This window comes from Ochotona curzoniae, unplaced genomic scaffold, assembly GCF_017591425.1.
Source record: "Ochotona curzoniae isolate NIBS_2020 unplaced genomic scaffold, NIBS_Ocur_1.0 scaffold_2683, whole genome shotgun sequence".
Taxonomy (NCBI): domain Eukaryota; kingdom Metazoa; phylum Chordata; class Mammalia; order Lagomorpha; family Ochotonidae; genus Ochotona; species Ochotona curzoniae.
The window spans coordinates 6,653,841-6,681,460 of record NW_024467100.1 but is presented as its reverse complement, the minus strand read 5'-3'; the positions used below and the strand labels follow the sequence as shown (position 1 = coordinate 6,681,460).

General features: G+C 41.6%; 1 protein-coding gene and 1 long non-coding RNA gene across 5 annotated transcripts; one reads left to right on the top strand and one right to left on the bottom strand.

Annotated features, from left to right (window-relative positions):
- Positions 1–234: 234 nt before the first annotated feature.
- Positions 235–24,528, bottom strand: SLAMF6 (SLAM family member 6). Of its 4 annotated transcripts, XM_041003169.1 has the most exons (8): positions 24,354–24,521; positions 8,358–8,684; positions 5,690–5,953; positions 5,166–5,276; positions 4,797–4,835; positions 3,537–3,616; positions 1,907–1,981; positions 235–1,583 (listed from the first exon to the last, which is right to left on the bottom strand). In XM_041003169.1, the coding sequence occupies exons 1-8, from the start codon at positions 24,445–24,447 to the stop codon at positions 1,536–1,538; spliced, it is 1,038 nt and encodes a 345-aa protein (XP_040859103.1). In that variant the 5' UTR covers positions 24,448–24,521; the 3' UTR covers positions 235–1,535. The 4 variants fall into 4 exon arrangements, with proteins under 4 accessions (XP_040859103.1, XP_040859102.1, XP_040859104.1 ...); XM_041003168.1 differs by lacking the exons at positions 235–1,583; positions 1,907–1,981 and having other exon boundaries at positions 2,674–3,613; positions 24,354–24,528; XM_041003167.1 differs by lacking the exons at positions 235–1,583; positions 1,907–1,981 and having other exon boundaries at positions 2,675–3,616; positions 24,354–24,526.
- LOC121171470 lies at positions 24,410–27,620 on the top strand. The gene is made up of 2 exons (XR_005886144.1): positions 24,410–24,495; positions 27,509–27,620. It is a non-coding gene; the product is annotated as an uncharacterized LOC121171470 (long non-coding RNA).

The following is a 27,620-nucleotide window of genomic DNA, read 5'->3' as shown; positions in this document are numbered from 1 at the left end:
GCCAGGGCTTCTGGTGTGAAGTCAACCGTTAGCATCTGTGTAAGATTTGTTCCAAGACCCTGGGCCAATCCCTTACATAAAATCATATAGCATTTGTGTCTGGCTATGTATGTATCACTCCTGTTTATTAAATCATTTCTAGGTTATTTGTAATATCTAACACAATGTAAATGCTATGCAAATAGTTGGTACACTGTATTATTTAGGGAACAATAACAGGACAAAAGGTCTGTGTATGTTTGGAACAGATAGCATTTTACTAAAAGTATTTTCAGTCCACAATGAAGAATCCGTGGATGCAGAATCCACACATACAAAGGTCTGACTGCATTGTTTTATTTCATTTCACGAACCACATCACTTGTCCATTTAGTTATCAAAATATTTCATGACCACCGGGAATGTGCTAGATGTTAAGGTCATAGGAATGAATAGAATAGTGGCTCTGTGCAGATAAAACATGGGCAGATGAAAATAAATATCTGAATGACACATGATAAATGACGTGAAAAGTGCAACAGAGTGATAAGGGGACCGGCTTTCCGCAGGGTGGTCTGGGCAGGCCTCTTTCAGGGATGGCCATTGGAGCTGAAATCTAAGGACTGAGGAGAAGAAGGACTTTGAGGCAGATGTTAATCACTTTCTCTTAGCATTTTCTGTTACTGGGGGAGCTGCAAGAAGATGGAGGAAGGAGGCTGACTAGGGCCAGTATGGAGACAGACGGCAGCTGAGACTGGAGACGCATATCCTCCAGGGTCATGGAGACTGGTCTTCATGCTGGAGCTTAAGTAGGCAGGTGCAGGATCTGAGTTTTATTGAAAACATGAAGCTGGCTGCCTTGTGGAGAATGCATTGAAGAGGCAGAAGGGAGAATGTGAGTTAAGTTCCTGGAGGAGGTTATCATGGTGTTCCTGATCAGGGACAGTGTGAGGAACTGACAGAAGTGAAGAGGTCCAAACTGTCCTGGAGGTAGAGTTCAAGGGTCCTGGAGGCCTTGGGTTCTTGACTGTGGCAATGCAACTGAAGCATTGTTGTCCTCCTCCAGTTCAGTCTGGGGTCCAAAGCTTATGAGATCATTAACCTGCCCCAAGGTCAGTCTAGTAAAGAATACACCAGTCTATGGGTGTGATTCCACCCAGCTCCAGAGATTGTCAGAACATAATGCACTATCCCAAGGAATTAACTTCTGATGCTTTACAAAGGTAGAAGTGATTGCCTTCTGAATTACAGCATCTCTGTCAAATGCAGCTCTGCTTGTTTAGTTACCAACGAGGGAGTCAAATCGCAGATATGTTAACTGAAGCATGCTTCGTCCTAGAGTGGATGGAGCAATACTGTTTGGATCCTGTACTGGAAATGATGTTACTCCTTACGTATTGAACCTAGCTAAGCAGGTCCAAGCCAGGAGATCTGGAAGCAATAAATGTAGGAATTCAGATTCTGTAGCCAGGCAGGATACCAAGATTCCTGGTGCTGTTCTGTCCCATGGGATCAGAATGCCCATCATTCCTGAGTATCTGAAGCCTGTCAGGAACTCAGATGACATTGTCAAGGGCAGTTTTCCTGGATGCAATGTATTTACTCTGTGGGAAAAGAGGAAAATGAAACCACTTAGTAGGGAGCAGAAACTCAGAGTGAGGATGGGAGAGCGCTGACAAGCAGAGAGAGTAGGAATAGGGATATGGATACTATAAGGCTGAATTAAGTTAAAACTAAGCTAAAAGCCAAGTGAGTTGAAAACTCAGTTGTTTGTACAAGGTAAGTTCTTAGGTACATTTTGGTGATGATCCTGAGACATTCCGTATACTGCTTATGTATGCATGTATCACATAGCTCTTCTGTTTGCAAAGTTCCAGGTTTGGGGAGGGAAGTAAGAATATAAGAATATGGACGATTCCAGGCTTACCTCTTTGGAATGGTTAACTGTGGAGTAAATTGTGACAGAGTCATTGTTTTTCACAGGTGTTGAATTTCCTTTTTCCTGTGAAAAGATTCACATATTTGGCTCAGAGATTCACACACAGATATGTTCTTGGGAAACGAGGTATGATGAGAGAGGCTGTCCAATTGTTCCAAAAGAAGGCCAAGCAGTGATTAGCAAAAGGAGCTGGAGACCAAGTGCCACAGCTCAGAACCAGGACAGTTGAGTGGCCTTTCCTGAGCCTCAAACAGAAGAGCAGCACCCCAACAAATCAGCAGCTCCAGACCCAGAGCGAGCTGGAAAGGTAGACTCATGATGTGAATAGAAGGAAGCATGCTTGACCTGCCTCTGAATCTGGTCACTTCCTCCACTTTTGAGAACTAACCAGTCATCACTGTATGTTCTGTTTTGTCTCAGATTTTCACTTGCTACACCAGGAACCGCTCATTTGACCTTCTGCATTTGTCCTTGTGATCCATGCTGTCTATTCACCATGTCCCTGGGGTCACCTCAAATATGGGATGCCAGGAAAAGAGGAGCACCTGCCCTTCCGAATGGCTCTGCCCTTGGAATATGCAGCAAAAGAGTAACAGCAGAAATCCTCGGGTCCCTCAAAGAGTGTGCTCATAAAATTTGACAGTGTAAGTTAATTAAGGAATATTGAAAGAATTATTAAGATCTTGGAAAGTCCCCAAGGTAGACTTCTTCCTTTCAATATATTTTTTTTTCCTAAGGAAGAAGCTAATAAATGCGTTGAAGCTTAGCTCTTTGGATTGCTGGAGTGTGTTTCAGCTTGTTGTCCAAAGGAACACTGAAAGGCTGGGGAGCAAGCGATAGTACCTTTTTTTGTTCTCTCTTTGCAAGGGGCCCACTTTATAAATATCTATGAGGGAAGCTTTGTTTGGGAAACTCCCAGATTTCTAGCTGGATCATGGCTTCCATCACTTTGGAGACGTCTCCCTGACCCATTTTTCAGAAGACACCAAAACTGGCCTCTCCGGATATGAGCTGTTATTCAGAAACATGCCACCTGCTTTATTTAGGGGTGGTGGTGATTGATGCATGACAGAGGAGTTCTTGATGCCTAACCAAGGCTGTTCTGTTATGCTGCTTAAGAAGAGTGAGGGCTGTTTATAGTTTTTGTGTCCCCTGCTGTTGGAGGGGTTGCAGATTCTTGTCCTTTCCCTCTTGAGAGAGTACCCTCTGACATGACATCCCTGCATCAGGGGCCAAAAGCCCTCGGTGATGGAATTGGTTCGCTTGGAAATTTTCAATGCAACTTTGATGCCCTCAGCCAGCACTTACTGAGTGCAGTGCTACAGGGGAAGAGAGACAGAGACATAATTCGCACTTTCAGGAGGCTTGCAATGGTGTTAGAGGTACAAGCATTACTGATGGATTAACCAGTTGGAGAACAGGGGCAAAGCAGGAAGGGCAACATTTCCTCAAGGGCAAGTGCAGCTGACACCAGAATGGCCTTGAACTTGACTTTGCAGTCTCTTTCCTGCCTTCTTTCCCCTTCATTTGGAGCAGTCAGATGATTGTAGTGACGACTTTGTAAGAGATGACTAGAAAAGCAGTGACAGTTATGGAGTACAAAACTGTAACGATTTACCTGGTTCGGATGAGTGACCTGTGCATACACAGTGCTCCCTGGATATGTTGACGTGTCACCTATGTCCCACGGGGACTCTGCTGTTGATATAAGGAGGTAGCATCAGTGGCAGCATGTGTCCCGATGGCTCACCCAGTACTTTGTCTTCCCTAGAGCACTTCCTGTCCCAAAGGGACCGTTGTTCAAGATTTTGTCCTTCCTCAGAGAGTTCTTCTTTTTGAGAAAACCCTCAGTTACAAAGTCTATTTTGGAGGCCCTGGCAGTGGATTTGGTTATTTACTTAAAATTATTTTTTTTGTTAATCTAAAAATCTAGTAAGTTTTATGCATCCCATAGAGAGTTGGCAGTTTCAGACATGAAGAATGAAAAGCTCATAAAACTCGCAAGATTCAAGCCTAGTCGCACAGGAAGTGGCTGAACAGGAACTCTGACTCCAAGTCAATTTATTCCACATGAAAGGCCATGCATCTCCTGCCCATGGAAGGATACGCAAAGCCAGAGTGAGCCGGGAGCCTGCATCCACATCTGTGTCACATTTTCTCCTTTGTGTTGATCCACTGCTCAAGTCTTGGGGAACAGTAGTGATAATGTCAGACAGGTGGTTGATTCCACATGTCTATGAAATTTATGCATTTATATTTAAAAGACAGATAGATTTATAGAAAGAGGACAGACAGAGAGATCTTCCACCTGCTGGTGCATTCTTCAAATGGCTTTGATGAGTAGAGGTGGCCTGGTCCAAAATCTGGAGCCTGGAGTTTCTTCTGAGTCTCCAGCATGGAACAGGGAACCTAGGACTTGAGCCATCTTCTACTGTTTTCCCAGAAATATAAGCTGGGAATTGGCTCAGAAGTGGAGCATCTGGGACTCAAACTGGCATCCACATGGTGGAGCTGGCACTGCAGGAAGAGGCTTAACCTACTATGCCAAGGAGCTGAACTCAGGCCTTTGATTCTTGAATCTCAACCCTTCCCTGCCTTACTGCTATCAATGTACAACCTTTATGTCCTTTCTATGGCACGTCAGTTCTTCCTTAAGCAGAGTGGGAAGCCACCTGATCTTTTTAGGAGGGATTGTGTGAAGATGGGATCTCAAGCTGATGGGGGACTCCGTTAGCTCCATGATTACAAGTCATCTCCCTTTGCAGCCTCTGGTCTGACCAGGGATATCTTGAATTGCTCTTTTCTTATTATCCAGCCTTTGGTCACTCCTATTCATTTTTCATTCAGATCTTCCTAGTTAAAAAATCTGGGTACTTACCGGGACTCTGGGTTTGCTGAGTAGACAAATAAAGGGAACCTGAAAAATAAAACCAGCATATGAAATGTGTGGCTGCAATGAGAGTGATTCCCCATTGCACCTCACATGTGTGTCTCTAGGGAGTGTGCTAGGAAACGGCACACAAGCAGGGCAGATAGGCTCACCCTGGAGCTGCTTCTCCTTTCCTGAGCAGCACACCTTGCTCAGGATAAAGCAAGTGTCAGAGCATCCCAGGGGACTGGCCCAGCCAATGCGTGCCTCCTCCCCGTCTTTTCCTCTCCCCCACAAGATGCACTGGGCAGTCACAGACCCAGGATCCTGCTCCCTGGGACCTTGGAGAAGAGACAAATATGAGGAAAGAAAACCTGCCTCTTTTATTCCAACAGAAAATTATCACCACACTGATGACTACAATTATTGAAAGAGTTAGAGGTATAATCCATGGAATACCCCAGCGTCCACTTTCCTTATCGAAAATACCTGAAAAGAGAAGAAAGATTAAAACATGGGTGGAGACCCAGAGTGTCTTACTTGGAGTCACCAGTGAGTCCCTTTTAGGTTGCCTTGGGGACTGGGTGGCCTTATCCACACTGCAGGCTGGGTTCTGGGAAGTGGGGAGTGAGAATTTCATGTGACACAGGGCAGGGTGGAACTCAGTAGAGTCAGGGAGAAGGGTAAACAAGGTTTATCATGAAACTTTCCTTTTGGGCTGTGAGTGGACTGGGCAGGGTAGGGACAGAAGAAAGAGAGCACTGAAGAGTGCTAAGAAGCACTGGGCTCCAGAAGTTGCCTGTCCCCTCCCAGTAGCATTTGACTGCCTCCCACTGGGAGGCATGAGGACGTGATGTACCCTATGACAACTGAAGGCTTCCAGAGAACTGTCAGGTAGATACCTTCACAGAGCTCCTGGGCAAACACAGTGAGAGATAGGTTGTTGGCAGGGTTTTCAGCTATGCAGGTGTACTTCTGCTCACTGGCATTCCTGGGGTCCCAGGAGATAGTGAGGTTTGGTTCACTTAGATACATGTTTCCTGGTGTCTGCCACCTGAATGAGACATCATCATCTGGATTCTCCACGGAGCAGGTCAGGTGGATCTCACAGGTCCTATTCTCAGACAGCTGAATGTGATTGGTAACTTGCAAGTTCTTCAGTTGCCCTGTTTAGAGAAAAGGGGTGGGTGAGGATAACTGGCTAGGCTCAGCCTCCTGTGAGTGTCTTCATGTGGATGTTTGTGTGTGCCACCTTCACTCTACATCATGGTCTAACTACTCTGGAAATTACTTAATGCTGCTTATTTGCTGGGAGTGCAGTCTGGGATGACCAAATGAGAAGGACCTGGTTTATCACCAAATATTTGGGCTGTTTGGATTATCCATTTTGCCTTTCTGGCCCAAGTCTACCCAGGGCCCCCTTCTTGTCCTTGTATACTCCCTCTTATAAAGACAACTTGGACCCCAAGCTGAGTGTCCTGCAGCATAAACAGTTAGGCTCTGGAAAACAAAGCAGCACAACAGACTCAGGCTTTGAGACACCAAGTGATACAAACATTTCTGGGAGCCAAGACTGACTCAGCAGTTGTGAACCAATGATGACATGAAAGCAAGGTAGTAAAAAGGAACTGGTTTGGACTCGGCATGACAGCTTAGCAGAGAAGTCCTCACGTTGCATGCACCAGGATCCCATATGGGCGCTGGTTCTAATCACAGCAGCTCTGCTTTTCATCTAGCTCCCTATTTGTGGTTGGGAAAGCAGTTGAGGATGGCCCAAAGCCTTGGGATCCTGCACCCGTGTGGGAGACACAGAAAAAACTGCTGGCCCCTGGGTTCAGATTGCCTCAGCTGTGGCCATTTTGGCCACTTGGGGAGTGAGTCGTCAGATGAAAGATCCTTTTCTAAGTCTCTCTTCTTCTCTGTATATCTGACTTTACAATAAAAATAAATCTTTAAAAAATAAATGATCTTGCCTTGACCTGATGTTTGAGTTAAAGGTGATCTAACAAAGAACAGGATAACCCCAAGTGTCTGTTACAAGAGACATAGTAAGACTCTAAGCTTGAATCTCCGAGTAGGTGTCACAGAGCAGAAGCAAGAATATGCACGGAGAGTGGAGTTGAACCAGAAATTTATTTTTGAAATTTCATCTATATCCTTTTTCATGATATGCATTTTCCATAAACTTTTTAAAGACTTCTTGTACTTTTCTATTTTGCCAGAGTAATTTGGAAGAATGCTAGATTTGGAGTCAAGAAAATGGAAGTTAGGGTTATGACTTTGTTGTTTATTGGTTATACAACCACGGGGAAATTATTAATCTTTCCTAGCCTCACTTTCACTATTTGGGGAGGTAGGCACTCATACTTCCTTTTCAGGCACTTAGGAAAATTAAATGAGACACAGAGATGGAAAATATTTGACACGAAGGTCACATCTTTTCCCATACCCACGGCTGTGCAAAAAGTCTATCCTGTTGTCTTTATTCACATTATGAATGTGTGCTTCTTACTTGATGTTTGCACTTGGATATAAGTATATCTGGTACTCCATGTGTTTAAAATGAATGCTGCTTTCCTCTCCAAAATCTGCTCAACCTGAGATCTTTACCACCTTACTTCATGATCATTGTATCCTTCTAGCAACAAAGATGAACATCCTCATTTAGGTATCTTTCTCATATTCTCACTTCAGGGAATCCTGATGGTTTATCCTTTCAAAGCATATCCAGAATTCAGCCACTTTTAAAAAAAACATTTATTTATTTTTATTGGAAATATAGATACACAGAGAGGAAGAGAGACACAGAAGATCTTCCATCTGCTGATTCACTCCCCAAGTGGCTGCAGTGCTGGAGCTGAGCTGAGCTGATCCAAAACCTGGAGCCTGGAACTTCTTCTGGGTCTCATACATGGGTATAGGGTCCCAAGGCTTTGGGGTGCCCTTGACTGCTTTCCTAGTCTTTCTTAGGCCACAGGCAGGGAGCTGGATGGGAAGTAGGGGCACAGTGCCCATATGAGGGCCCGGCACATGCTAGGCAAGAACTTTAACCATTAGGTTACCGTGTTGACCCTAACTTTTGTGTGAGGTGAGATTGCTCACAGTAATTTACATTCAGTCACAAGACAACAAGTGGGAGATATTGTGCAGTTGTCTCTGTGACTGAATCTAAATACTATGAGCAATTAGTGTGCCATTGTGATACCTGCTGGACGGAGTCTTATGAGCATTTGTAACAGACACACAACGGACCCAGTAGCAGAACCATAAATACAGCTTTCATTAATTTTGCTTCATTTCTGGCTATGTGGGGTGAAGGGGAAAAGCAGTAATTCTGAGCTAGAAGCTGCAAGATTTGGGTTCTGTTCTTAGGCACTGTCACTAAATGGCTCCAAAATGCCTTTGGGTTGCTTTATCACGGTGCCTCATTCTGATTCCAAATGCCATACTCTTTACGAGTGGGCTATAGTACACAGTTTCTATCACAACAATTCAAAAAATTGTGGTTTTGTGTGTGTGTGTGTGTGTTAGCCCATATGTGATTAAATCCCACATTTTTTTTCTACTTACCAAAGATTCTAAGTGTATAATTAGAAAACATTACAGAGGTCTCTGTGGTTATCTGAGCACTGTAAGATCCTGCTTCTGCCCCTGTAAGGTTTTTAAGACACAAGGAATAGGATTCGGTGAAGTTCAGTTGTTTTCGCCATTTTGGATTGGTCACTTGGACTGTTGGTTTTTCACTCGGCTGTATAAAGGCAATGGACACTCCATTGTAGAGCCAAGTGATGAATATGACTTTCTCTCCCGAAGGAAGGTTTAGGGGCAGAGTTACTGATTCCAGTAGAGTCCCGTTCATCACCAAAGGGCTTGAGCTGCTCTGTGAAACTACATTCCCTGTAAAAACAAGAAGTCAAGGCTGTAAGACTCTGCTGACAACCACTCCTCCCATTCTTGTACCCTCTTCTCCAGTTCTGCACATTGTTAGAGCTCTCTGAAACTGAAGTGGAGAGCTAGGATGCTGAGAGAAAGGGTTACAAGTGTTCAAATGGGCAAATTAACACCCAGTGGCTCCGCCTTCAAACAAAGCTCTGGCGCTCTTGGCTAATTGGTCCTGGTCCAGAGCCTCACTGTCAATCACTCTTGGCCCATGACCATGTGAGGTCCTCAGCCTCTGGGTCCTTGGGCATTAGATGGTGAAGGACAACAAACTGCTTCTTTTCTCTGGCACAGACTCTGAAACCCAGATGCTTTTGCACATGCAGTCAATTACAGCGTGGAAGATCCTGATTACTCAGTGTGTGCTTTCCATCACAGACTGTAGGTTTATGCAATTTAGAGAACTAATAACAGGAATTTACAGCACGTAAAGTTCTTCTCATGTATTATTTCGTGGGATGTTGACTACAGTTCTGGAAAGAAGACAGGATGGAGGATGGATTTTATTACCTTCATTTATGGAAAAAGGAACCAACACACAGAAAAATTAACAGTTAAATAGCTAAAGAAGAAGAGAGTCAGGACTCAATAGGCAAATCTTCTGACTCCAACTACTTTTGTATTTTTCATGATACTAGAAGATGTCTTTTCTACTCTCACAAAGGTTAAATCTAGCAACTGGTGAGATAAGACTGATAAATGTAAAAAAAAATCAGTCTGTTTTATAATTATAAACATTCAGGCAAAAACTGTAAAACTAAAATTATTCACAATGATTCTTTTCAAAAAGATTTACTTATTTATTTACCTATCCTTCATTTAAAAGGCAAAATGGCACACACATAGAGGCCCAAACATACACACAAACATGCACATATATACACTCATAGATCTTTCTGCTGTTTCTCTTCTCAGATGCCTGTAACAGCCAGCTCTGGTCCAGATTGAAGCCAGAGGCTCCATCTGAGTCTCTCATATCGGTGACACAGACCCAAACACTTGGGCCTTTATCTGCTGCCTTTCCAGGCACATCAGCAGGGAGCTAGATGGGAATTGGAGGAACCAGAACTAGAATTGGCATTCTCAAATACGATGTTGGTTTCCAAGTGATAGCTTAACCTGCTGTCACAACACTAACCCCCACCATAGTGTTTTTTAAAATGAAAGATTTATTTAAGTTTCTTTAGTTAAGTTCTTGATATTTAGCACATCATTTTATAGCCCACTATTTGTCCAGTTGACCACCGTTTGTCAAATTTCAGCGCTAAGTACCATGTCTGCTACATTGTAGGATCTGCATAGATGTTTGAATTAGTATATGAATAAATAACCAGAATGACATTGTAACATAAATTGGTTAAAGCTATTGCCTATGACATCAGCATCCTATGGTTCTGTTAAAGCTATTGCCTATGACATCAGCATCCTATGGTTCAAGTCCCAGATGTTCCACTTCAGATACAGCCTTGCTAATGGCCTGGGAAAAACAATGAAGATGGACCAAGTGCTTGGACCCTTGTCATTCATGTGGAGACCTGAAAGAAGTTCTTGATTCCTGGCTTTGTTGCAGCCATCTGGGGAGTGAACCAATAAGTTCACTCTGATTCTTTCTGTTTCTCCCTCTCTGCTTTTTAAACAGATTTAAAACAATAGTTAAATAACAACCTCAACTTATTTCTCTCTTATTTCTCAGAAGAGGAATTCAGTAGGTGGATGGGCATAGAAAGGGCCAAGGAGTAGGTTGTCTCCTGGGATCCTGACACCTCTTAGGGGAATATGCACTTATTCTTTCTTTCCTGAACTGTCACAGGAATTTCAGGCACATGCACATTGCTACCACCAGTTCCCCTTCTGGACTTCACCTTCCTGTCAGCATTTTAACACATGGCAGTTTGTCATTATGATCACTCCTCTTTCTCAGAATCACATGCATGAATATCACAAGCAAAATCTTGAGTCAAAAAATTTGGATACATAGGAATGCATTGCTAAGCTTTCATTTATTTAAAGTAAAAAAAAAATCAGGTAACATAAACTACACTTTTAGAAGTCAGGAGCATTTTTACCTTTGAGAAGGAGAGAGGGGCAGTTAATTGGGGCCACATAATGGGAAATTTGGGGGTGCAGACAATATTCTGTTCCTTGATCTGTGGCTGGCTATGCGTATTTATTCATTTTATGATCATGCAATTAGCTGATTCTAAGGACCTATGTAGTTTTTTCTTTGCATTCCAGGGGGAAAAAAAACTACCAACAAAACCAAACCTAGTGAAGTCTTTACAGTGACCTATTTTAATAATCTCCCAGTTCCTTTTCTCATCTTGACTTTAGAGCTCTTTAGTTCTCTTTGTTCTGAGCTGTCTGGTTGTTCCTTGCACAGGTCAGGGCTTTTGCACTTGCAGTCCCAATGGTGTAGAATGTGCCTCTTCCAAGAGTACATGTAGCTCCATATTTCTGCCTTTTCAGCCCTTTTATGCAAGTGTTCCCTCTTAGACAGGCCTTCTTCTGTGAACACCTCTTCCTCACTGCCAACCACATTCAGACTTACACATCAGTTGCCCTTAGATTTATTTAGCACTGTAGGACTAATCATTTAGCATACTTCATAATTAGCATACTTGGGGTTTCTGATTCCCTCTCCTCTCCACTGGAGCATTAACTCTATAAAGGCAAGGGTTTTTGTCTTTGTTGTTCCCACTGTTAGGAACACTTTTGAACACAGTGCATACATGGTAAGTATCCAATGAAGATGTACAGAGTAAATGGATACATCTTCATCCTTTCTTTTGGAGGTTTTCTGTCCAGGGTATTATGACTCAATTCCTCTTCTTAAGAAATTAAGCATACCCTGCGACCCAAGGACTCCTCAGTGTCTCATTCAACTTTCCATTATGACAGTGAAATACCAGAGAGAAGCTACGTAAGGAGAAAAGAAGGGTTGATTTAGTTCACAGCTTTGGAGACTGAAGTTCTAAACAGCGTGACACGGGATCTAGTGAAGTTCCCTTAACAGATGAAACAGGAGCAAGGAAAGGGAATGAGCCAGGAAGCAGAGTGAGTGGGCCCAAACTCAAGTCTTTACAGCAACCCTGTTGCAAGAACTGATGAAGACACGTGACAACTACCTTCCAAGGGCCATGTGCCCAGTGGTCCAGGGAACTCTCTGTAGGCCTCATTTCCTAAAAGTTCCACTACCTGTCAATAGTGCCAATCTGGGATCTAACACTTTAAAATATGAGACATTTAGCATCCAGAGCACACTACGCTGAGAGCTCCTCTCAAGCCTACTCCTTAAATTTCCTTACTCTTGTACATTGCACTCATGAAAAGAAAAAAAGGAGGCCTGCCCCACTGGTTTCTGATTTCCCTGTTGGTGATGTGATTGCTCTCACATGTGTTTCCCTATGCCCATCTGCCATGAAGTAAAGCTGCCAGGTGGGCCTCTTGCAAGAGATGTGTCATTTCTGCCTCCAAAACCTAAGCAAAAATAGAGCTGTCTACTTTGTAGTTAGTTTCATTCAGATAATTTGTTCCAGCAATTAAAAATCAGAAGTTTATTATCCTTCAAGAATTATCCATTGTATCAATTTGCTTTGGCTTATGTTAATGAGGATTGTTAGAGGTATTAGAGTAAAGGGAGAAAGAGCATGGGATGGATGAGTGGGTCCCTGATGTAATAAGAATGAAAAAAAAAAACTAGATATGAACCAATATGCTCAGGAAAGCTGAGGGTTAGAAGCTACTGAAATACTCAGAATCTAGCGTAGGGAACTCAAGTGGACTGGGATTAAGTTTCTGTGAGGTGTGAGAGTAGTGAGGAGGACTTGGCTGCGGCTGTGGTTCATTTGCAGAATTTGTATAGAGCTGTGCATTTTCTGGGCTGGTGCTATGGTGTAGCAAGTTAAGCCTCCACCTAGCGTGCTGGCATCCAATATCAATGCAAGTTCCAGTTTGTGTTGCTCCATTTCCCAAACCAGCTGCCAACTAATGGCCTGAGAAAGCAGTGGAGTATGGCTCCAGTGCTTGGGTTCCGATACCTATGTGAACAAACTCCTGAGTCCCAGGTTTAGACTGCTTTAGCTCTGACTATTGTGGTCATTTTGAGAGTGAACCAGCATTTGGAAGATTTCTGTTTTTGCCTTTCAACTAAAATATTTAAAAAAAAAAAGAATTGTGTATTTCCATGATGTTACTAGCAAATGGAACCCAAGAACAGAGAAAGGAGATGTGTAGGCTTAACAATAACAATAGGCATAATATGGGCTAAATATGGCATAAAATGGATGACATTTTATGGAAACGTTGACTACTTTGTAGAATTCTTGGCTGAAAGCCTGAGGGTGGGTTTTATCAGTGAAAATGGTACAATAAGTAGTTCTGTGTCCATTCGCCTGCAGAAATACACACACACACACACACACACACACACACACACACACAGTGGGTAAAGAAGGGGCAAGATTTTTTATTTTTATTATTATTTTTAAAGATTAGTTTATTTTTATCGTAAAGGCAGATTCACAGAGAGAAGGAGAGACAATGAGAAAGATATTCCATCTGCTAGTTTATACCCCAAGTGGCCGCAACAGCTGGAGCTGAACAGATCTGAAGCCAGGAGCAAGGAGCTTCTTCTGGGCCTCCCAGGTGGGTGCAGGTGCCCAAGGCTTTGGGCCATTTTCTGCTGCTTTTCCAGGCCACAAGCAGGGAGCTAGATGGGAAGTGGATCAGCCAAGACATGAACCGGTGCCTATATGGGGGATCTTGGCACTGGACCCCAAATTTTTATTTTTGCTCCCAGTATTCCAGGAACTATATCTGTCAAAATACCAGCTAATCATAAGCTAGAGGAGAAGAGACTTCAAAGAACACAAGTTACAAAAAGAACACTAGCTAAAAAAGTAGCCTAGAAGGGTCACCAAGCAAACAAGAACTGCAAACCAGAGCAAACAATAAAAGCTAAAATTGAGGAGATTGGAAAATTTGGTTTTCAGAGTTAACACATTAAAAATTCAAAACATATAGATGTCAACAACAACACAGAGTAGAGATCATATGAAGAAATAAGAAGGCTTGATCCATTTATAACAGAAATTATCCCTAAGGAAGCACAGATACTAGACTTTGTAGATAAAAATTTTAAATAAACTTCAATAGACTCAAAATTCTGAAAGACAACATTAATGAAGAAGTAGAGAAAAATACACGAACAAAATGAGACTATTAGAAGTAGAAATTACATCAAGGGCACAAATGGAAGTACTGGAGTTGAAAAATCCAACTGAAACAAAAATTTCACTACCCTACTTCTTTAGTAGATTTGAGCAGGCAGAAGAAATAATCAGCTATTTGAGACAAAGCTAATTGACATTAGCCAGTCTGAGAAACAGAAAGAAAAAATGTAAGGCTGTAAAAGATGTGAAGGACACTATCAAACATACTAACAAATGCATAATGAGAGTCCATAATATGGAAAAGTAGAAAGAGTCCAGTGCGGAGGCCTGGCGTAGTGGTCCAGTGGCTAAACTCCTGGCTTGCACATGCCAGAATCCCATATGGGCACTAGTTGTAATCTTGGCAGCCCCACTTCCCATCCAGCTCCATGTCTGTGGCCTGGGAAAGCAGTCGAGGATGGCCTAAAGCCTTGAGACCCTGCATCTGCGTGGGAGACCCAGAGGAGGCTCCATGCTCCTGGCTTCAGAGTGGCCAGCTCCGGCCTTTGTGGTCACTTGGGGAGTGAATCAATGGATGGAAGCTCTTCCTCTCTGTCCCTCCTCTCTGTATATCTGCCTTTCTAATGAAAATAAATAAATCTTAAAAAGAAGAGAAAGAAATTGAAGGAATTATGGCTAAAAACATAAATTTGACAGAAGAAATGAAACTATAGATGCTAGAAAGTCAATGAACTTGAAGCATAATCATAAAAAAGAAATTTATAACAAAAGACTTTCTAATCAATGTATAAATACAAAAAAGAAAATCTAAAATACAGCAAGACATAGCAAATTTCAATGGAAGTAGGCCTCAATGGCCTCAGGTCACCTCTGTTCTCAGAAGAATCATAGAAGTGAGAAGGCAATGGGATGGTATAGTTAAGATGCTGAAAGGTAAAAATATTCCCTGTCAATCAGAAATGAGGAAGGAGGAGGGTAGGTGGGGACCATGGGCAGGAGGGAGGGTAGGGTGGGAAATACCACTATGCTAAATTTGTTATGTAGAATACATGAAGTTGTTCACCTTATATAAATAAAATAATTTAAAATATAGAAAATAATTCTGTTTGGCAAAACTATACAAGGACTCTTAAAAAGTTTAGGAAAATGTATGTTAAAAAACTATGCTTGGATTTCAAAATTTTGGGGGACCAAAAATGAGCTCTGTGAACTTGTTTTAGCTTGTCTGAAGAGGCTCTAGTTTGAGGGATAAATAAAGATCCTGGTATGAAAAGAGCCTCTGATCAGAACAACAGAAATTATGCTGAACTTGAAGGAAGAATAAGCATAAATTTATGGTGAAGTCACTGATGCTTTATGAAAGCTTATAAGGACAATGAATAACTTATTTTTTATTGTTTTAAATTTCAATTTTCTTATTGAGTAACTCATTTAAAGAAGAAATGGTGTTGAAGGTGAAGCCTGGAGAGAGAGCAAGACAGTCAGTCAGAGGGGCCTGCTCTCACATCAGCCGCACAACATTTCCAGAGCAACAACGGAAGGATCATAGTTCCGGGAGATTGATTGGATGGAAATGTTCCGAAGGAAGTAATGGGAACTCCAGACATTCAGCAGAGAAAGGTAGCAAAGCATACTGCAGCCCTGTCCTGACTCTGGCTGAAGGAGGCCATCTTACCGGGAAAAGGGAGAGCTGGCAATGCCGTCAAACCAGAAACCCACAAACCAGAATGAGGGTGCTTTCCTGAGCAGAGAACAAAGGTCTCTGAATTCTGCAGCTGTAAGAGTTGAGGGGCATAACCTTCAGAGCTGTTCTCGCTCTCTCAGCGCCTTCCCTCTCGCTTCTGGGTGTCTGGTGACAGTAGCAGTCTACACAAATCCCAGCTCATCTGACCTGAGGCCACAGTTTTCTGTAGCTCTGAGCTCAGGACACTGGGTGGTAGGGTATATGCCCCAGTGCCACCCTGCATGACCTGTTGGAACTAGGGACAGTCATTGTGCACTGCAGCTATGGTACTGTTGCTCTTGGTGTTACAATCCTACTGACCCCTGGGATCTGCTTAATTGACACTTGCTCTGTGGGATCTGGTAAAGACCTCACCGCATTCTGAAGCTCCAGGACTGTGACTATTTCTCAGAGTCACAGGAACCTACCTTGTAGGACTTCTGAAGAATCTACTTGTATTTTGTGCTCCAAGCCCACACTTACCAGTGCATATCCCATAATCTAACCTGTTCTCACCCTGTAGGACTGGTACATGTTCCCACAATGTTCCATAAGGCTTGGGCCAGGGCTTTTGGTGCTATCGCCTCCAGAATGAATCACTCCCACTGAGAATGACCGGCAAAGGTCCCATCCACATCCCATAACCCCAGAGCCATAGCTATTATTGCTGTAAGTACCAGCATCACTCAGTCTAGTCTGGCAGGACAGAACAACTCACTCTGTGTCCCACAGTACCAGAAGTGTGAATGCGATGATTGCAACCCATACTGCAATTGACACCCAAATCTCTGGGGAGTGACAACACACACCTTTGGAAGCTTGTGGCCTCTTCTAAGTCTCACTACCAACTCCATGAACTGCTGCAGACCAGACAACTTGGATTCAAAGACCCTGCTGTTGTTGATACAGATGAAGAAACAACTCAGAAATTACTCTCTGGGCTCACCTAGGACCAAAGTCAAAGCAACAACTCAAGTAACACTCACATTTCTTATAAATAACAAAAGTCTCTTAGAATGAAATCTACTCCACACATACGTACAAAATTATGCCAGACGTGCAGAAGTCAGTGTAGGCACACAGGGAAAATAAAGAAGCCAGCAAACACGGCACCTCTCAAAGACACAGTAGTTCTCCGGAAGTAAATCCCTGTTTGAAAGAAATCTATAAAAAACTTGAACAAGAATTAAAAAGAATTGTCCTAAGGAAATTAAGTGAGATGCAAGAGAATACACATAGAAAACTTTAAGAAACGAGGGAAACAATGTGTGATACAAGGCGAAATTCAACAAAGACATAAAAGTCATAAAAAAAAAACAATAGGAAAATTTGAAGCTGAAACTTCAATCAATGAGATAAAAGATACATTTGAGAGCTTCGACAACAAAATAGACCAAACAGAAGAAAGGATTTCTGATCTTGAGGATAAGACTTTTTGAAATAACTCCGACAAAAACAAAAAAAGAATGAAGAAAGCCAATGACACATACACAATACAATTCAGTAAGCAAATACTTAAGGTATTGAAATCTAGTTAGAAGGAAAAGGGAAGGAAAAAGTCATTGGGAATCTACTGGATGAAATAATAGTTGAAAATTTCCCAAATATTGAGAGAGATATGAATATCTAGATACAGGAATGTCAAAGGATCCCAACCATACTCAGAATATAAAACCATCTCCAAGGCCTATTAGAGTCAAATTGACAAAGGTTAGGGCAGTGAGATTAAGATGTCAGTGAGAATGACAGTGAGATTAAAATGTCAAGTTACATAAAAAGGAAGACTGGCAGAAAGCTTTCGAACAGTCACCCTACAGAGAGTGGGATGACATATTCAAGTTTTGCAAGAAAGAGATTTTCAGCCAAGAGTGTTGTAGTCAGTGAAGCTGTTCTTTAGTAGTGAAGGAGAAATAAAGTATTTCCTAGACAAGCAAAAACTGAGAGAATCCCATCATCAATAGGCAAGCCTAACAAGACATTCTGAAAGGGCCCTAAAGGAAGACGCATGGTGGGAAGGGAAAATGGGGAGGGATGAACTCCTATGCCTGTAAAACTGTATAATGGAAAATTATATAAAAAGTACACACCATGAGAATACATGACAGTACAGAATTCACTAACAGAGTGGATTCAATCATTAACCAATCAAAAAATAATGAGTTAATTCTTACCTATTATTTTAGAAAAGATTTACTTATTTATTAGAAAAATCAGAGTTATGAGTGGGGGTAGAATGGAGAAAGAGAGGGAGAGAGAGAGAAAAAGAGAGTGTGAGCAAGCGAGCAGAGGTATCTTACATCCAAAGGTTCGCTCCCCATGGGGCTGCTATGACGTGGAATGGGAAATGGTGAAGTGAAGCCAGGGATCAGGAGCTTTTTCTGGGTCTCCAATGTATGTGGAAAGGACCCAACCACTTGGGCCATTTTCCAAGGGCATTATCAGGAAGCTGGATTAGAAGTACAGCAGCTGGGACTTGACCCAGGTCTCATAGGGGATGCCAGTATCATTGGCAGTGTCTTTATCCATTATGCCATAGCATCAACTCCTTTCATCTATCATGATTAAATTTGAATATTAGTGAATTAAATTTGACAGTCAAAAAGATACAGATTGGCCAAATAGATAAAAAAAAAAAAACAAGAATGACTATATGCAACCTGTAGGAAACTAATTTTGCAGGTAAAGATACACAGAGAGAGTCTCCAATATAATAATATGAGAAGACATCAACCTCTCACTGTCATCAATGGATAAACAGATTAGCCAGCATGAAAACCAACTAAGATTGATCAACACTGAACCATGTTAAGGAGCAAATAGAAATGAAACATTATAAATTTTTGTTATATATAATTGCCATCCAACATCTATAGAATACACATTCTCATCAGCCCATAAAATATTTCCTAGGCTAGATCATATATTAGGTCACAAATAAAAACTCAGTAAATGAAATAGTCATGTCATTCCAAAGGAGAATAAAACTAACAACAACAGAAAATTTACAAATAAATGGAAATTGAGTAACATTCTCCTGAATGATCAATGACTCACTGAAGAAAGTAAAGAGGAAACTAAAAGCAGTTCTTGAGATAAATGAAAATGAAAATACAATGGATCAAGTCTGTGAGATACAAAACAGCCAGTATTAATAGAAAAGTTTCTAGCAATACACAGTTGCATTTAATGACAGATGTCAAATAAATAATATAATGATACTTCTCAAGGACTTAGAAAAAACCAAAAATATCTGAGATTAGCAGGAGATGAGAAACAATAGAAAGAATGCAAAATAAATGAAATTGTAATAAAATGCAAAAGAGCAACAAAATGAAAAGCAAATAAAAATATAACCATTTAACCAGATGAACATAAAAGAGAAAACTCAAATACATTATAGATGAAAAACCAGACAAGTGCCATAGAAATACAATAGTCTTAAGAAACTCTGATGAATAAGTATATACCAACAAGTTGGGAAATCATGAAGAAATGGAAAAAGTACTGGATATACAAAACCTACCAAAATTAAATCCAGAAAATACAGAAAATTTAATGGAGCCACAACAAGATTGAAGCAGTGTTTAGAAGTTTTCAATGAAATAATAATGCAGGGCTTCATGGTTTTATGACTGAATTTTACAAAACATTTAAGGAGCAACTAGCTTCAATACTTTTAAACTATTCCGAAATACTGAAGAGGATGAAACTTTGTCAAACTCTATGAGGCCAGTATTACTCTGATACCAAACCAAAGGCATAACTACAGACCAAAATCTTCGATTAAGATTCAGCTCCCTGCTTGTGGCCTGAGAAAGTGGCATAGCCTTGGAACCTGGCACCTGCCTGGGACACCTAGAAGAGGCTCCTGGCTCTAGGCTTCAGGTTGGCTTAGCAGCCATGTGGGGAGTGAAACAGTGGATGGAAGATTTTTCTGTCTCTCTTCTATCTGTAAAATCTGCCTTTCAAACAAACAAACAAATAAAAAAAATCTTTAAATGAAAAGAAAGAAGATACATGAGTTGTGTCCCATGAAAATGAAACACTTTTGAGCATCAAGGGACATGTATAGAAACTGAAATTTAGTTTACAGAAGGAGTGAAACATTTCCAAATCATATGTCTCATATCAAGAACAAATGAAGAAACATTCTAACTCAACAGGGACACTTAATCTAATTAACATGGGCAAAGGACCTGAACAGATTTCCGTGTAAAAGATACATCTGTACTCAATAAGCACATGAAAAGGTTTTCAAAATCATTTTTTAAAAATAGGAATTAGCAAATTAAAACCACAATGAGATATTACCTCACTTCTACTTTTATGGCTTGTGTGTTTTTAAAAGAAAAAACAGAAAATAAGAAGTGTTGATAAAGATGTGGAGAAATTAAAACTTTGGTAGATGCCTAGCAGAACTTTATAATAGTACAGCCACAATGGAAACAATTTTGGAATTTATGAAAACCTTAGGCGTAAAATTATCAGATTGTCCAGGTATCTCTTTTCTAGTAGATAGCCAGAGGGATTGAAAATGGATACTTAAATAGTTGTATACATATCTTCATAGCAGCATTAGTCACAAGAGCCAAAAGGTTAAAATAACTCATCCATCTGTTAAGAGATTAATGGTTAAACAATGTGTGGTTCATAATATAATGGAATGCTTCTCAGCTATAAAGAGGAATGAAGTATTGATTCATGGTGCAACAAAGATGAATCTTAAAAAACAGTATCCTAAGTGGAAGAAGTCATGACAAAAGGTCATGCAAGGTATGATTTCATTTTGCAGACATTTAGCTGGATCCATGTAAATCAGCATTTTAGTACTAAAACTATAAAGTACTCAAATGAAGCGACTTATGAAGAAAGAAGTTTTATTCTGGCTCACAATTTTGCATGCTCATTGTCCAAGACAGGTGATGTCATTAGTCGGGCAACTCATGAGGGCAGTGAATAGTAGAACACATGTGAAGGGAAGATCACCAAGTGAGGCAGAGAGAGAGAGAGAGAGAGAGAGAGAGAGAGAGAGAGAGAGAAGAGCGCAAGAGAACACGGCCAGGCCTAACTCAGCTTATATAGTTAATATTCTCACAAGAACTGCTTTCTGAGGACATGCCCTCAATATTGAAAAATTCCCACTGGGGCTATTTCCTAGCCATAATAATTTGATCCATCTTTAATCCATTAACCACTAATATATAATTCTGGCGAACAAATTCCCTCACACAGCCCTCTGTAGGACACCCAAGCTGTTGTTCAAATCACAGCAATATGCTGGTAGACATTTTACACCTAACTGCTATGTTGCCCAAAGATCACTCCAATTAGCATCCTAAGCTCTTGACAGAGCAAACAATGCTCTTCCTGCTAACGTGTCCCTGAAATATCTCTTATCTGTTGCCTGGAATATTAATATTGCTGAGAAAGTTCAGATGCACTTAGTTTAGCTATGGGCTTTTATGAGTCTAGCTTAACCTATAATTCTCTCACTACTGACCTGGGGCCAGGCAACCCATGGTCTTGTGGCTTCCCAAGACCACACTTCTGCCTGTAAATCCTCTTGATAACTTATACTTTGTGAAATCTTGAGGTTTTTGCCTCTTTCTTCAATCTCTAGGCCTCCTCCACGTTTGTTGGCAATGTTTGCACAGAAGGTGTTTCCAACACACGTTTCTATGAAATATCCAGAGTAGGTAAATCCGTTGAAAGCAGCCTTACGTTTCTCAGAGGCTGAGGAGAGGGGCAAAGGAGAAGTGACTGCTTAGTAGGTGCAGGGTTGTCTTAGGAGACAAAGAAGGAAATGTTTCAGAGCAGAGGTGGTAGCTGCACACTTCCGTGAGTCACTAAATGCCACTGCGATGTACACTTCACAATCATCATTTTATAGTATGTGAATTCTACTTTAATAGTAATAACTTTTAAAAAGCCTGCATGTGGGCTAGAGCATCAACTGCAGCTAGATTTGGGATGAGGCACCAGGAATGAGCGGTGTGGAAGGCAGAGTGCAGAATCAGACGGAAAGACACTTGTGTTTTTGAGGATGATGACAAAATGTAAAACGCTCCTGGCCTGTGATGAGCCACATTGCGCATCTACAGGTGGATAATGCAGCTCAGGAGAGAGGAGCTATCACAGCAGAATCCGGATCAATCTGGAGCTTGCACCAAGTTGAAAGTGAAGCCGCCTCCTGTGACACTGGCTTGCCATTAAGCATCCCAGCTGCAGCGCCACGTATCCATTGCCCTGCTAATGTAGTGGGAAAAACTGTGGAAGATGGCCCAAGTGCTTGGACCCTGCCATACATGTAGTAGATCCGAATGAAGCTCCTGGTTTCTGACTTCAGCCTAGTACAGACTGGCCTTTGTGGCCATTTGGGGAGCGAACCTGTGGATGGAAGATATATATCTCTCCTTCTTTGTCTCAACTTCTTCAAATACAAGAAAACAATTCTTGCAAGAATCAGTCTATCCACCTTTCTAACCATTACTTTTCCTAGGCCTTGAAATACCTGTACCTGCTCCTAGCAAACACGCACAAAGAATTAGCTTTTATCCCTTCCTCCTGCAAACCCCAGTATGACTCCAGTATGAATGAAGTCCAGTGGAATTTAGAGCTTTGCTGTTATTCTAAGTGTGGCCCATGTTGTCACCTGAACACTGCTGTCACCCAGGGGCTTGATAAAGGTGCAGAATCTTAGTCCCATCTAAGCCCTAGTCTCATCATTTCAATGGGATTCCCAAGTAATTTATATGAACGTGAGTGTCTTGCAAGCACCCATCTAGAAATAACAGGATAGAGCAACAAACAACATTCATTTTCTCTAGGGCATCATGATATGTGACTTCATTTATAAGAGGCTAGTTTAAAAAAGTTTGTGGAAAAATAGAATTAAGAGATAAGTTCATTTTAGATCAAAAACTTAAAATGTATGCATAAACATTTAGGTTTCTCTTTCTGCACCTCTCCCTATATAACTCTGTGACTTTATGTGGGTTACTCCTGTGTGCTCTGCCTTCTTCCCTCATCTATGAAGTGGAATGTGCCATTTCACAGAGTTGTTGCAAGAAATATCCTTGGCAATGGAGACATGCGGGGATTCACCAGGAGGACACACATCATCGTGAAGCGTAGAGGTTGGTTGGATTTTGCAAGGCAAAGACTCACGTCTCTGGTTCCCTAAGAAGTGGCTCTTGAATAACTGAGAGAACTCTCCCTCTTTCTCTGTCTCAAACCTCCTTCCTAAGGTTCTGTCTTCGTTTTATTTTCCTCTTTGGCTTCTGTTACAAAGTTCAAGCTGCTGGCTTTCAAGTCTCCACAGTCATGGTCACGTCCCTCATTCTATTTCTAGCTGCTTTCAGGAAATCTCATGGATATCACACCGTCTTAAAATCAGTTGGTATAAAAGGCAACTCATCTTCCTCCCAGTGGCTACTCCCCACCTCCTAACTTTGTCATAGTCTTTGTCCTATCCAATATTTGACCTCCTTCCCACCGTATTTCATACAGTCTTTCTCTGTTTGCTTTATTTCCCTTGTATTATTTACAGCTGTCCAACACGCTCTTTTATTTATTCATCTTGTTTATAGCTTCTGAAATGTTAACTCCACAGAACAGAAATTTTTGCCCGCTTTTCTGATGATACATTCCAGAGATGAGAAAAGTACCAGTCATTCAGTACTCACATGAATGTTCATACATAGAATGACCTAATGAATTCACATCTGTGGCATTTCTTGTTTTTATTCATTCTCTCTCCTCAGTGCCACTGTCATGTCTGTTTAATTCTTATTGGTTCTCAAGAAAAAGCTTGCCCCATGCTGGTTTATGAAATTTAGGTAAGTCATTTAAATTGTCTTAGCCTTTTCTTCAATTTAAACTGGGACTACAGTAGAGGCTCATAGAATTGTCATGAGACCTATAAATATGATGCACCTAGCCCAAAATATGAACTAGAATGTAATGCTCCATGGATGCTAGTTATTTTTAACATTCCTTGGAGCTAGCTTTTGGCTAGCTTTCTGTCAACTCTCCCTCTCCCACTATTGACTCTATGTGCTGCCCCCAACAAAGCACTTGTGATCCCAAACATGAGATGAATCTTCATACTCTCTATCTGACTGACAGCAGAAACAATCAGATCAGGCAGTCCACCTCTCTGACCCTATAAACTGTCTTGGGTCTAGCTAGCCCCTGATTTGCATCAAGGAAGGGAGAATCTGGAGACCTGTTGTTTTCGCATGTAGTGAAAAGAAAAACGATGTTTAGCATGGCAACTATTTCTAGTATTTATGGTTGGACCCAGAAAATTTTGGCTACATCGATGCATAGGTTTTCAATATTTTAGATGATCTCAATGAGTCCCAGGAAGAATAATCAACTACCCGAGTTGCACAGGCACCTAGCAGCTGATCGTATGGAGATTTTTTTTTTCTTTTTTATGGCTTAGCACTTTGTCTAGCACAGCATGCTGATTCTTAGCAAAGCTTGTTCCCCACACCCTAGCAGTTACTTCCTTTCCATGCACACACACACCTGAAGTTGTTAGCTCTGAACTCTCTCAGGCTTTTGGCATTCAAAAATGGGAAGAAGACAGCAGTTCATCAAGTACCACCACGAGCCCCACTCGCTCCCTTGCCCAGACAGACAGCTGTACACAAGTGATTTAGACCATCAAGAAGCACAAAAGCAAGAAGGCACTCATTGGCTAGAGAGGTTTGCATTGACATTTACCTGGGCCGAGGCAGAAGATGAGTGGGAGAGACTGGAACAACCAGAACATGCTCTCAGCGGGGCTGACTGGTGCTGGAGACCTCATGACAGTCATCGCTGGTACCACGGTTAGTTGAAATGACTTCCGCTTCCTCTTGGCGCGGTGTGTGAGAGCTGCCACACACCAAAGATCCTTCTCTGACTGATTCTCAGCTTAACTACACATGGCCATAAACAGACATCATAGAACTTCATTCCTTTAAAATATATGGATTTACTTTATGGCCTAATATATACACTTGAGAAAACATGCATTTAGCTGTGGTCGGGAAGAATATTCCGGATCTGTCCATTAGATCCCATGTGTTTACAGAGTTGTTTAAGTCCCGGATTTTTTCCAATTTTCTTTAGTTCTTTGAGGTTTTTTTTTTTGTTTGTTTTGTTTTGTTTCTGTGTATTTAAGACAGTAGTTGTAAAGTCTTGGAGAAATTACATTTCTGGGCTTCCCCAGAGATAGTTTCTGTCATTTATATTGTTCTTTTCAGACCAGCTCTGTGGTACAGTGAGTTAAGCTGCTGGCAAGCTGACATCTAATGTTAGAGTCCCAGGTGTCTCATTTCATGCAGTTCCTTACTGTTATGCCTGGGAAAGCAGTGGAAGCTGGCCCAAACTGTTGGACTCCTTGGCGTGCATGAGGGAGATCTCAGGGAGTTCTCAGCTCCTTGCTTCAATTTTGCTTAGCCCTGGGCGTTGTGGCTGTTTGGGGACAGACTTAGCGGGTGGATATCTGTCTTTCTCTTCCTCTCTATGTCACTCTGCCTTTCAAATAAATAAGTTAATATTCTAAAAATATTTTTCCTCTATATGAGCTACATTGTTTATTTTCCTTGGATGATTTGTCATTGTTTCCATAGCCACCATTCCAAGGCCTTGCTCTGGAACTGTGTTTTACCCAGCGGCTGGGCTTCTGCTGATCCTAGCAATCAGCCTCTTGTGAAACTTCCTTCTTCTGAGCCTGCATTTTTCCTGTGCTTATGTGTGGTTTTCTTGATTTTCCCATATATACACGTGTTTCTGTTTGTTTTTTTTTTCCAAAATGATATATTTGTTTATTTTCACTTGATAGCAGATACAGAGACAGACCAGGGGAGCAAGATCTTCTACTCTCCACTTCACTCTGCAAACACCGCAGCGGCTGGGACTGGGGCAGGCTGAAGCCAGGAGCCTAAAGCTCAGTCTGGATATCTAACATGAGTAGCAGAGATTCACAAACTTGAACCATTACCTGCTGCCTTCTAGGGTGCAAAGAGCAGGAAGCTGGGATTGGAAGCATCTTTGGGAGTTGAATCCAGGCAATATGACATGGACGTGGATGTTCCAGGTGGTGTCTCTTAACTATTGTGTCAAATGCCGGTTTGCCACCAATGTTTTAGAGTATTTTGGTTTCCTGGAGTCTTAACCTTGTTTGCTTTTAGGGCTTGCATGGACTGTATGCTGCCACTCACAGTGTCCTGTCCCAGGTTTCTGTGCGCCTGCGTAGTCTTTGCAGTGTTCATAGCGGTTCCTGTTACTCTCTCACCTGGGGTCTGAGCCAGCTGAAAGAGACCATTCCTTCATACAGCCCACGTTTAGCACAGAACTTCAAAATATTGAAATAAAAAGAGCGTTGAACAAATTACATTGAATATAGTTTAATTGAGTTAAGGACACTTCATGGATCTGTCAGCACCTAAACCCAGTGAAGATACTGTGATTAGGCAGACATTATTTACGAACAGAAAAAGGAAGTGCTGTATAGAAGCAGCAGGACTGTTTACAGCGTGACAGTTGCCTTATTTGGACAATAGCTGATCAGTTGGCAGCTTGTGATTGGCCAAAGCTGGGTTTCTGTGATGCCTGGTGCTTGTTACAAAAATAGGCCCTTATGTTAGGCCTCCTGTTGGCATGCCAGGTCAGGCTAGAATTTGTTACATAAGTACTAATAACACAGAGGCAACCTTAGATCAAACTTACGTTAATGTAGCATTTCCCTTCTTTTTAATCAGCCTATCAATTTTGAGAGATCAATTCTACTTGGGGCATTGATCTCTCTCTCTGCTATTGTTACATGGATTTATTTGGTTTCAGTATGAACTTCACAAGTCAAGATGTCTGGTCATTTGAATTATTTCTTAAAAACATTCTTATCAGGCCCGGCATGGTAGCCTAGTTCAACAAGCAAAAGGTAGAACTTGTCAGCAAGTGTGTAGCCAGTGCTATAAACAATAGCAAACCACATGATTTCAATTTCGCTCATATACGTTAATTATTGCCTTATTTGCTGTCGATAATCAGAAAATTTTATGCAAAGTAAAGAGAAAAAGGAACAAAATTTTTATGATGATATCTTGGGAATGTTGTTCATGTTAGGATACCATTTGCTTCTGAGGAGAAACTTGTCCAGTTTTTACCTTGAGGTCTCCAATGGGTTTGCAATCCCAAGAATCTTGAGGGACCCTCTTGCTTAGGGAGTGTGCTCTCAAGAATCACGGCCCTACAGTTTCGCTGCTGAAGTACGGGTGATGACAGGAGCTTGATACAGTTTCTTACGTTTCCAGAAGAGTCTTATTCTAGTTGTTTCCAAAAGACCCAGTTTCTAGGTTATTGATCATGAAAGGTTTGATTGCCCCCAGCTGGTGGCATCTTTTACCTGATAAAAATATACTTTGCCTGACCACATCAGAGCTTGTATTGTTTAGTTATATCCATGTTTATAAGAGGAGGAGGTTTTTTTTTTTTTTTAAGATTTATTTAATTTTTATTGGAAAGGCAGATATACAGAGAGGAAGATCTTCCATCCGATGGTTCACTCCCAAAGTGGTTGCAACAGCTGGAACTGAGCCAATCCAAAGCCAGGAGCCAGGGGCTTCTCTGGGTCTCTCACATGGTGCAGGGTCGCAAAGATTTGGGCCGTCCTCGACTGCATTCTCAGGCCACAGACAGGGAGCTGGATGTGAAGCAGGGTTGCCAGGATTAGTACTGGCACCCACCCACATGGGATCCTGACACAATGAAGGTGAGGACTTTAACTGCTGTTACCGCGCTGGGCCTGAGGAGGAGGTTTAAAAGGCTGTGTTGATAGCAGCAGGGACTCCCAGTGACTGTTTCATGAGGGTTTATTTTGTGTTTTCCATCAGGTGCAGATCTGACTGCCATCAAGGCCAGTGACATCTTCGGCCAAGGCAGTAGAGTCAGTTCAGTTAGTGCTACCAGCTTCAGTTTTAACATGCCCCTAAGAATCAAGTTCCA

Bases quoted from the DNA above. Each gene is read 5' to 3' on its own strand.
- SLAMF6 (XM_041003167.1), bottom strand. From the start codon at position 24,447: ATGACTGTCATGAGGTCTCCAGCACCAGTCAGCCCCGCTGAGAGCATG. The intron at 5,954-8,357 runs GTAAGTAGAAAA...TTCTCTAAACAG, and splicing joins TTATACACTTAGAATCTTTG to GGCAACTGAAGAACTTGCAA. The intron at 5,277-5,689 runs GTATCTACCTGA...TTCTCTTTTCAG, and splicing joins TGCCCAGGAGCTCTGTGAAG to GTATTTTCGATAAGGAAAGT.